The 11,982-nt window shown below is 39.2% G+C and overlaps 1 protein-coding gene across 1 annotated transcript; it reads left to right on the plus strand.

Moving 5' to 3' along the window:
- The first annotated feature begins 3,116 nt into the window (after positions 1-3,116).
- LOC104101981 (uncharacterized) lies at positions 3,117-4,594 on the plus strand. The gene is made up of 2 exons (XM_009609555.3): positions 3,117-3,478; positions 3,553-4,594. Exons 1-2 carry the CDS (start codon positions 3,452-3,454, stop codon positions 3,919-3,921), a joined length of 396 nt encoding a protein of 131 aa, XP_009607850.1. The 5' UTR covers positions 3,117-3,451; the 3' UTR covers positions 3,922-4,594.
- Positions 4,595-11,982: the final 7,388 nt, after the last annotated feature.

Consider the following 11,982-nt stretch of genomic DNA (forward strand, 5'->3'; position numbering starts at 1 on the left):
GGACAAATTAAAATTTAAACCGCTGGATTTACGAGAAACATTTGGTTTATTCACTTGAATTCCGGTTCAAAAGATATGCTTTCCTTTGATGCGCTTGGAATATTTACTCAAAGAAAACTCTCACAACATAGTGCTCTTCCAATTTGGCTGCTACAATAATATATTTTCCTTACTCGTTATTTCCTCCTATGAATTGGGGAGACTCCACATTGGCCAGCATTAGTAACTTAACTATATCAAACATAGAAAATTTTAAAGCATTCCCCACTGTCTGATGGCATCAATCATGGAAAATTTTAAAGCATTCCCCACTTTCCCGTAAAAACACTTGGGCTAACAATAATTTTTCTTTTCTGCTTTGATTTCCTTATTTCAAACCTATTCATGTACAAATCGGACATGATATTTCCTTATTTGCACATGTCAATAGTTTGAACACCAAGAATTTCCTTAATTTCTTCCTTGTTGGTTCCTATAAATTGGCCACTTTCTCCTTGTATCGTTGCCATAGCAGCAGTCCTCCACTCTTGATGAAAGCAATAGTACCACCTTTTGGTTGGTTTTAGTAGGTACTCTTCAATAGTTGGCATTACACAATACGGTTGCTTAATTCTCCAATTATCAGCTTTGCACGTCTATCGGGAAAAAAAAATCATATCTCATCGTAGGAGCTTCCAAAGCTCAATCCGTTCGATCCTCCAAAAAGTAGACACTTAGAGGCAAGATACGTTCAAAGACTGAGGTTAAATTCGCTTTGTACTGTCCCATGTGAACTTCTTAAACTTGGTTCCAAGTTCTGTCGCGTTCGATATTTCGACTTTGCACGTCTTAACCAAAAAAATCATATCTTGGTGTAGGAATGCCTAAATCATGAGCGGTTTAAGGCTACAGAAGCTAGACTTAGAGTACTGCAACATATCAAAAATTTGGATTTAAATTCGCATTGTATCATCCCAGGTGAGCTTCCTAAGCTTAGTTCAAGTCCTGTCATGCTCGACATTTTAGTTTTGCGCGACTTAACCAAAAAAATCATATCTTAGTGTAGGTGCATCAAAATCATGAGCGGTTCATGGCTACGGAAACTAGACTTCTGGAGCTACAACATAGGTAAAAATCATAATCTGAATGTGCTGATATCTTTCCAGATATTTTCTCGAATTTAGGCAATATATTATGACATGCTGTCACTTTCAGTATTGCTGGTTTTCATAGATTCTTCCTTTTTCTTTTTGCAGACTCTCGGAGCAGCACATCTGACTGTGAATTCCATCAGCAAGGATGCATTTTATTGACCACGATACACCATATCCACACCTTGAGATTATTAGCGACAAGCAGAATCCGCGCGCCTAAGTTCTCGCTTTAAAAGTTCATCCTCTGGTGATAGGTGCTTTTGCGCTCGCTAGGAAGCCGCTTGACGCCTCCCTTGATCTTGCAGAATGGTCGACTAGAGAGATGAAGGATGCATTGGATAGATTTTCGGGCAAAGCAACCAACATGAAGGTCCTAGTTTTGAAGTCCTCTACCCATCAGAAGGTCGCGTCTGCTAGTCCTCCTCATCGTGATCACGATGGACGTCTTGCCACTTGGAGTACTCCTCCTTCCGGCTTTGTTGAAGTTCGCTATACGTCCAAATATCGGGAGTAGGTAGAAGATGTTCTTTCCCGTAACAAGTTGACTCTGGATGGCATCAAGGTCTATGACGCCATCTTTGCTTCGTTGTTCACATATGACTACAATGAGAATGTCCTCCGTGCTTTTTGTGAGCTTTGGCATCCATCTACCAACACAATTTCTACCTCTATTGGTGAACTCTCCATCTCTTTGTAGGACTTGCGAGCTCGGAGGCCTTCCAGTGCATGGGTCCATCTACGACAAAGTTATCCCCTTGGCTAAGGAGTTGACACAAGCGGACGATCAAGGAAAACCTTTCCTCCCAAGAAGTTATCTGCACCTATTCTTGGCGTTCTACAAACTCATGAAGGATGATGTCCACGAGGTTTCCATTCGTTATTGGGTGGAGTTTTGGTTTTGAGGTCCGAGTAGGTATGCCAAGCCTCTGCAAAAGTCATCAAGGAATCGGACTAAAAGGCCCAAGTTGAATCATAATCCTTCTGGAAATATTGACGAGAGCTTCCTACCATGAACCGATGAGGAGAATGCCCCTTTATTGAGCTTGGCGTGGAGGAGTCATTTAGAGCTGAGACTTATTTGGCAGCTTTACTTGCATGTTGGCTTTGCAAATTTGTGTTCCCCAATAAGAAGATCGACTACATTCGTGATAGCGTCTTCATAATCACGAGTTTGATGGCTCATGGAGAGAAGTTTTCCTTGGCGGTTCCAGTCCTTGCAAGTATCTACCATGGCTTGAAGGAGGTCTCCACTTCTAAAGATTTGGGTGCCTGCAAAGCACTCTTTCCTATTCATTATGTATATGGATGGATAGGAGCATATTTCGATACCTACTATCATGTTAAGCGTCCATAACGAGGTCTGCAAATGTGCAAGGTTTCTGGCGAGAAGATGGCCAAGCATTTTGAACTTAGTAATGCCCATGAGTTATTTCAACAAGTTAGTACGCGACAACTTCACCATTTGACTATGCTACAAGGGAGGGAATTGAATCTTACTGATCGTGACGAACAATCGAATTCTTGGCGTGACTTTTTTATAAGTCTTCGCTCAAGCTTCATCACCCTTAGGCATGATGACATTCATATTATGGAATCTTATAGCTCCCATAGGTTTAGTCGTCAATTCGGTTTTTGTCAAGATGTTCCTGGCAACCTCATAGAGCAACCTTATGACGGCTCATTGAAAATGCTAGTGCAGCTCTGGGACTCATGTGTTCGTCTTGGAGGTTCGTCAAAGGTTATTGTCCCTATGCGTCCTTCAAAGGTTAGTCGTCAGCTCATCGAGTGCACTCCTCCTGACAAAGTACTCACATCATTTTGAAAGTTCCAAGGAAAGATGATATTCCTTTATCCTCCAAAGATGATCAACGTCAAAAGATCGAAGTCCAAGTTAAGATTGAAAGATCCTTCGCCAAGTACCAAGGTCTTATTTGGGTCTACCCCTTCGACGGGCGGGGATGCCATGTGGACAAAAGAGCTAAACATGTGTTGTTGATTCCAAGACAACTACTGCCATTGTGGAGGTGACGAACAATCCTTGCAAAAGGAAAGCGCCTCCTACTTCACCAAACAAAGATGTTGCAAAGACAGCCAACGTCGTGCCAACAAATGAGGAAAGGATTCAAGCTTCTGCTTTGCCCAATAAGGTTGTGAATGTTAGTGCGACTTCCAGTTTGAACGAGAGTGATGTTAGTCACGACATACATTGGAATCGTTCAAAGAAGAAGGTTAAGGACACAAGCCATAGTGAGTTTGCTGACTTGGATGCTCTTAGTATCGATAATGGATTTTTCGTAGAGGGTGACTGTAGCTCAACGATGCCGTTGTCTGAACTGGAGAAACGAGTAAATATTATTTTCTTCAAATTTACTCCTTTTTTTGTTTTTGAACACCAAAGTTATTATTTTTTTAATTGCAGTTGGGCATCGATGAGTTGTATGATGATGTACTTGGTGGCAACATGGTGGAAGACTGTGTTACAAGCCCAAATTCCCTCGATGCGGCCGCAAAAAATCCGCACACTTCATTTGATGGTGTTGAACATCATGCTGCAAATAACGCTTCATTGACAGATTTAAGTCTACCCAAAGAGTCGCACCTCGTTCTTCCAGAAGATATTATACTTTCAAAGCCAACGGTGATAAGTAAGATGGAGATTGCCGCAAGTCAAGCTAAATGTCAAAAAGCCTTCGAGCCTACTCCATGGCCGTTACATCTTGATGCTCCAAACTTCAAACCACAAGAGACTATTTCATGTATTAAACTTTCTTTTGTTAACGCGATGTAGCATACCTTGTGTGAATGGATCGAAGAGTTCTCTCTTGATTCTCTGGATAGCTTCACAAATTTGAAGGAAAGTATCGCTTTGACTCTTGAGGAAATTAAGAAAGAAAATATTATTGATATTTCTACTTTAGGCTCTTGAGGCTTTTTTTCAAGACGTACGCAGATTACGATGCTTTAAGATCATCCCAGATGACTAAAGAATTTCACCAAGAGTCACTTTCTGATGCACGACGACGCCTCGATGATGCAAAACAAGAATATGAAAAAGTGAACGAGTCTGTAGAGAGACTTCAAGACAATCTTGCGAGTGTTGAACAATAGCTAGCTGCCTTGGCCTCCAGAAAGAAGAAGATCATCGCGCTCTTGGATAAACAACAAGTGAAGTTGGCTAAAAGTCAAGAGAACATTGACATTACCGATGGGGAGATTTATACCATTGAAGCCAATCATCCATTATCTAATGATGAAGCAGAGAAATTATCCCTCCTGAAAAGGGCAGTTGAGACAAGCCGCCAACAAATCCTTAGCTTCAAACCTTTTCCATGATTTTAGAGTTTTTTTATTTTTTTTTGCTTAGGATTCTCGACTTACAAATTTTTTTTTAGTTTTTTTATAACTAATATCATGTAATGGAGTACTTATTTCTTGGAGCAATAAAAACAACTTTATTTTTAGTATGTGATACCTCTCTTTGAGACCTGGATTCCCTCTGTTACTCCCAATTATTTCTTTCTTAAATTTTAGCACATGTCTCGTGTATTGGCTTTGTTGCTTCGCGCGCTCTTGTTAAAGAAAGTCATATCTTGAGATAGGAGTGTCGGAATTACAATCCGTTTGCACCTTTAGAAAGAAAACTCAGAGACCTGAAGTACCTATGAATTTCATGGCAGAGATCCGTTTGGGCTATCAATAGAAAATTCGCGACATCGACTTAACTGCAGTGAACTTTTAGATTTGTGTACCTTCGGCGAAAATAATTTTATCTTGAGCTAGGAGTATCAGAATTACAATCCATTTGCAATGTCAGAAAGTAGACTCGGAGATCTAAAACTCATATAAATTTCATAATAGAACTCCTTTCGGACTGTCAACAGAAAATTCGCGAAGTCAACTCAACCGCAGTGAACTTTCAGATTTGCGTACTTTTGGCAAAAATAATTGTATCTTGAGCTAGGAATATCGAAATTATAATCCGTTTGTAGTGTCAAAAAGTAGACTCGGAGATATAAAACTCAAATAAATTTCATAATAGAAATCCTTTCAGACTATCAACAGAAAATTTGCGAAGTTGACTCAACCGCTGTGAACTTTCAGATTTGCATACTTTTAGCGAAGAAAATCATATCTTGAGCTTGGAGTGTCGGAATTGCAATCTGTCCGTGCCATTAGAAAGTAAACTCAGAGGCTGAAGTACCAACGAATTTCATGGCAGAACATTTTTTGGTCTACCACCAGAAAATTTGAGAAGTCGACACAACTGTATTGAATGTAACGACCCAACCAGTCGTTTTGACTGTTGGAACCCTGCTCCCCTAAATAAGACTCCCCGTATGTGCTTTTATTAATTTATGACTTACGGGGATGTTTGGTTCGGGATTTGGAAGTCTTTGGATTGAAATCGGAACACTTTGTTCGTTAAGTTGGCTTTAAAAGGCCAAGTTTGACTTCGCTCAATATTTTGAGAAAATGACCCCGGAATCGGGATTTGACAGTTCCAATAGCTCCGTATGGTGATTTTGGACATAGGAGCGTATTCAGAATTTTATTTGAAAGTTCGTAGTTAAATTAGACTTGAAATAGCTAAAACAAGAATTTAAGTTTGGAAGTTTGACCGGGGTGTTGACTTTTTGATATCGGAGTCAGAATCCAGTTCCGAAAATTTTCATAGCTCTGTTATATCATTTATGACTAGTGTGTAAAATTTAAGGTCGGTCGGAATTGATTTGATAGGTTCTGATACAGAATGTAGAAGTTAGAAATCTTAAGTTTTATTAAGCTTGAATTGGAGGATGATTCGTGGTTTTAGCGTTGTTTGGTGTGATTTGAGGGTTCGACTAAGTTTTTATGATATTTTGGGACTTGTTGGTATAATTGGTTGAGGTCCCGAGGGGTTCGGTGAGTTTCGAACTGCTAACGGATCACTTTTGGCCTTTGGGAGACTGATGATAACTGCTGGTATTTTTCTTCTAATTTCCTTATACGCGATTGCGTAAGTTGGTCTGCGATCGTGTAGTGTAAATTGGGCAGAGGTGACTTTGTTCTCCGCGATCACATGAGACGGTCTGCGATCGCGTAGGCTTGTTTGAGGCAGTGATGTTTTTGTTCTTCGCGGTCACGTGAATAGGGATGCGATCGCGTAGGTGTGGGAATTTGGTATTCGCGACCGCGTGGAGTAGGTCGCATTCACGTAGAGTAAGTGGAGCAGCAGGGAAGGCCACGCGTTTGTGCTTCGCGATCGCGTGGGCCTGTAGATTTGAACTTCGCGATCGCGTAGTGTTATTTTCTGGGTAGTAAATTTTGTACTATGCGATCACGTGAGGAAGTTCGCGATCACGTAGAAGAAATCACTGGGCAGAGAGTTTAAGTTTCAAAATTTTTAATGAGTTGGAGCTCGGATTTGGACGATTTTTGAGAGATTTTCAGATAAAACAACGGGGTAAGTATTCTTAACTCAATATTGGTTAAATTACCCGAATCCATCACTGTTTTTATCATTTAATTGGTGAATTGATTTGGAAAAGTTTGAAAACCCTCTTGGATAGATTTGAGGATTTGAGGGTCTAATTGTTATCGGAATTTAGTAATTTTGGTATTGGTAGACTCGTGGTTGAGTGGGCGTTCATATTTCATAACTTTCGCTGAATTTTGAGATATGGGTCCCACGGACTATTTTTGAATTTAATTTCAAATTTTCATTGAAAAATATAGTATTTTCTTATAGAATTGATTCCTATAAATTTTAGTGATTGTATCGAATTATTTTGGCTAGATTCGAGCAAGATAGAGTTGGATAATCGTGAAAAAGGATTTCTAGAGGATTAAATTGGAGCAAATTGAGGTAAGTATCTTGTCTAATCTTGTGAGGGGGAAATTACTTCATAGGTGGTTAAATTAATAATTGACGTTAATTGTGGGGCTATGTACGCACGAGGTGACGAGAGTTAGCATAAAAGCTTCCTATGGAGGAGTATTCGGACGTTGGATGTCGTTTCGTCATCGATTATTTCATGTAATACTATATTGTGCCGTTTGAGGAATGAAACGACTTGATAAATTTCTTATGTGTTAAGGTTCCACGCAGCGATGGTGTTATGTGAGCAGGATTGCTCTCGAGATTCAGATCATATATCGCACCTTAGTTGTGCTTGAGTTTTGTAGCGTATGGCACCGTCGGTCCTTCCAGGGATGGTATTATGCACTTAACGTACTTGTGTCCGATATTCGGATATTTTGTAGTAATGAGCATTCTAGCTCGGTAAGTATTTCCTTATAGATTCTTTTTGTGCGGATCAGGTGGCACGCCGCCACGGGTATGTTGTTTGGATCGGGTTGCATGCCGCAACAATGTGATGTTGAATACAGTCCCCTATATTCTATTTTGTGTGCTTTGTGTCCCATATTCTGAGGAAGGTTCATGACACCTTTTCAGTTGTCTAATTAGTCACGTGGGTTGAGTAATCCTTTTCAAAGTTCATCTTTCCTTATGTATTGCAATCGAGTCTGTAGCCTATTAGCTCATTGTGCGTCATATAAGACTTTTTGCCATGTCTGAGGCGGCTTATTGCTTGGGCAGCTTGTACCGAGGTGAGACAAGATTATTGGACCTGGGATCAATACGACCAGATTTTTTTTTATGAAACATATTAAAGACCAAATATCGTTATTTGGTCCATAATGAGGCAATGGTTCTTGTCAGAAGGAGAAACTCAATTATTTGTTGACTCGGCAGTTGGTGATGAATTTTCTACACATTTCTTCCATTGTGGAAGCATTTCAAGAGTTGGAACATGACTTATATGTATCATGAGGTATGTTGTGAACATCAGATTCGTGGAATTTCGGCTATTGTTATCGGGGATATTATTATAGGAATGTGAATGGTGCGGTGCATGGTCTAAATTCAACCAAGGTATGCAATCCTGTATTGGTGCATCGTGTAATGATTGATACGGTGTTGTAGGTTGGAAACAAGCATGGTGGAGAATTCTGGATGCTAGGATTGGGCTCTAAGGCTTAATTGCCTAAATAAAGGGAAAAATCTTCAGATTGGCTCGACCTAATGTGCTCAACTGGGTGTGGTAGCACGGGTAGGTGCACGAGGTGTTAAATAGTGATTTTGGACAACTTCGGAACAGTCCTTAGCACGTTCGAGGACGAACGTATATTTAAGTGGGAGAGAATGTAATGACCCAACCGGTCGTTTTGACTGTTAGAACCCCATTCCCCTAAATAAGACTCACAGTATGAGCTTTTATTAATTTATGACTTGCGGGGATAGTTGGTTCGGGATTTGGAAGTGTTTAGGTTGAAATCGAAACACTTGGTTACTTAAGTTGGCTTTAAAAGGCCAAGTTTGAGTTCGGTCAATATTTTGAGAAAACGACCCCGGAATCGGGATTTGACGGTTCCAATAGCTCTGTATGGTGATTTTGGACTTAGGAGCGTATTCGAAATTTTATTTGGAAGTCCGTAGTTAAATTACGCTTGAAATGGCTAAAACAAGAATTTAAGTTTGGAAGTTTGACCGAGGTGTTGACTTTTTGATATCGAAGTCGGAATCTAGTTCCGAAAATTTTCATAGCTCCGTTATGTCATTTATGACTAGTGTGGAAAATTTGAGGTCAATCGGACTTGATTTGATAGGTTCCGATACCGAATGTAGAAGTTGAAAATCTTAAGTTTCATTAAGCTTAAATTGGAGGATTATTTGTGGTTTTAGCGTTGTTTGGTGTGATTTGAGGGTTCAGCTAAGTTTGTATGATGTTTTGGGACTTGTTGGTATAATTGGTTGAGGTCCCGAGGGGCTTGGGTGAGTTTCGGACTGCTAACGGATCATTTTTGGCCTTTGGGAGATTGCTGATAGTTGCTGGTATTTGTCTTCTAATTTCCTTATATGCGATCGCGTAAGTTGGTCTGCGATCGCGTAGTATAAATTCGGCAGAGGCGACTTTGTTCTACGCGATCACGTGAGACAGTCTGCGATTGCGTAGGCTTGTTTGATGCAGTGATGTTTTTGTTCTTCGCGATCGCGTGAATAGGGTTGCGATCGCGTAGGTATGGGAATTTGGTATTCGTGACCGCGTGAAGTAGGTCGTGTTCACGTAGAGTAAGTGGAGCAGCAGGGAAGGCCACGTGTTTGTGCTTCGCGATCGCGTGAAATGGTTTGCGATCACATGGGCATGTAGGTTTGAACTTCGCGATCGCGTGGCATTGTTTGCGATCGCGTAGTGTTATTTTCTGGGCAGTAAATTTTGTACTACGCGATCGCGTGAGGAAGTTCGCGATCGCGTAGAAGAAATCACTGGGCAGAGAGTTTAAGTTCTGAATCCTTTTTTAGCGATTTGGAGCTCGAATTTGGACGATTTTTGGGAGATTTTTAGAGAAAACAACGGGGTAAGTGTTCTTAATTCAATATTGGTTAAATTACTCGAATCCATCATTGTTTTTATCATTTAATTGGTGAATTGAGTTGGAAAAGTTTGAAAACCTTCTTGGATAGATTTGAGGATTTGAGGGTCTAATTATTATCGGAATTTAGTGATTTTGGTATTGGTAGACTCGTGGTTGAGTGGGCGTTCATATTTCATAACTTTCGCTGAATTTTGAGATATGGGTCCCACGGACTATTTTTGAATTTAATTTCGAATTTTCATTGAAAAATGTAGTATTTTCTTATAGAATTGATTCCTATAAAGTTTAGTGATTGTATCGAATTATTTTGGCTAGATTCGAGCAAGATAGAGTTGGATAATCGTGAAAAAGGATTTCTAGAGGATTAAATTGGAGCAAATTGAGGTAAGTATCTTGTCTAATCTTGTGAGGGAAAAATTACTTCATAGGTGGTTAAATTAATAATTGTCGTTAATTGTGGGGGCTACGTACGCACGAGGTGACGAGAGTCCGTGCTTAGCTACTATTAATGCTAAAGTCCGGGTAGTTTAGGACTCAAAAGCATGAATTACTTGTGCAAATTGTATTCTTTACTTAATTAAATTATTCGATATATATATATATATATATATATATATATATATATATATATATATTGTGAATTGTTAGGGAAGATATTAAAAGATGAAAATCTCATATGCTTAATTTTTTGTTTAAATTAATTAATTATTAAAGGAAATTTGTTCATTCTCCCGAATTTATCTTATTATAAATATACACTCCTTCCGGAGGTACATAAGAAAATGTCCTCCTTTATTGTGGAGCGGGCCGAACGCCTCGGCAGGATAGATGCCTCTATGGATCGTGTCGCACGTCCCTCGACAGTGTACACGACACTCTGGATCGGGATATACGACCTCGACAGAAATCGTGCCTAATAATAATAATTACACGATACCTTGCTATTTTAATTGCAACTTGTGGATTTAATTAATAGATTGAGAATTATTGCATTTGAAGGAATTTGATTGTTAAATTGGAAATCTAAAGAATTAATTATATCTGCTTGTTAAGGAAATTAATGTTATTCCTGTAAATGAGGTTAATTGATAAATTGGAAATTTATTGCAATTTAATTACTTTTGATGGTTCAATAGAATTATTGTTAACTCTGTGAATCACGTACATATAAATATTTCTATCTTCATGATTACTTAATATTATTGACCCATAGTGAGTGTCAAAGTCGGCCATCTCGTCTATACCTCTTCGAGATTAGGTTTGATACTTACTCGGTACACGTTGTTTTTCATATTCATGCTGCACTTGCTGCGCATTTTATTGTGCAGGTACATTTATGCCTAGCGGCCTTATGGGCGCAGAGGTGTGGTTAATAATTATGGGGACATAGGTGAGTTGCATTCTGTATTATGATCCGCAACCAACAGAGTCTCCTTCAGAGTTATTATATCTTCATGTCTAATTTGTATACTGGATAGATTTTGTATTTTAATCTTAATTCCCTAGTAAAAGCTCATGCACTTGTGACACCGAGTTTTGGGAATGGTTGTGAATTGTTTAGAAATTTAATTGCTAAAAATATTTATTATTTACTCTATGAGTTTTATCTTTATTATTTCATTGAAGAAATTTTGATTTCAAAAACACTAAAATGGGTAATTAAGCTAAGTATGTATTGTTGGCTTGCCTGACAGTGGTGTCCGGCGCCATCACGACCTATAATGGATTTTGGGTCGTGACAGTGAACTTTCATATTCGCATGCATATAGAAGTCTTTGCAGCATAAGACCTTCTGGATTAATCAAAGTTTGTATTGCTTGACCCTTCGGAACCCAAATTAAAAATTTCACAGTTAGGCCACATGATGGGGGAACAACTCACATTGGATTCAACTACGCAAAGCTTTATGGTAGCATCATGTTTTGAAGAAATGAAGTGAATTTGGAAAGGAATTCAAGACAAGATAGTGACAATCTTTCGCGTCAATTGCTTCTATGACTTAGATTTTTCGTATAGGATGAAGTACAAATAATTTCATCCTTTTAGTCTCTTGACAATGATGTATCAGATCCTTATAGCATTGAAGCAATGAAATGTCCATTTTGGCTCGACACAAATTGCCTTCTTTCTTTCTGCAATATGCGCCTATTTGAGCAATCAACGTGATGCCTCAACTCGAATTTTGACGATCATGTCACGTTGAAACTCTAAGCTGCCTACGTACCTCGGTAAAAAGGATCAAGTCATTACGTAGTTCAAAATAAGTAATTTATTTTTTACTCATGTGACTGAACTTAGAATGAAACTCTAAGCTGCCTACATACCTTGGTGAAGAGGATCAGGTCATCATCTTACTCAAGTAGTAGAGGGAATTTTCTTTACTTTCACCATTTTCATGGGCCAAAAGGGCTCCAACTGACCTTTCTTGGGC

The sequence above is a fragment of the Nicotiana tomentosiformis genome, chromosome 8 (assembly GCF_000390325.3).
Source record: "Nicotiana tomentosiformis chromosome 8, ASM39032v3, whole genome shotgun sequence".
Taxonomy (NCBI): domain Eukaryota; kingdom Viridiplantae; phylum Streptophyta; class Magnoliopsida; order Solanales; family Solanaceae; genus Nicotiana; species Nicotiana tomentosiformis.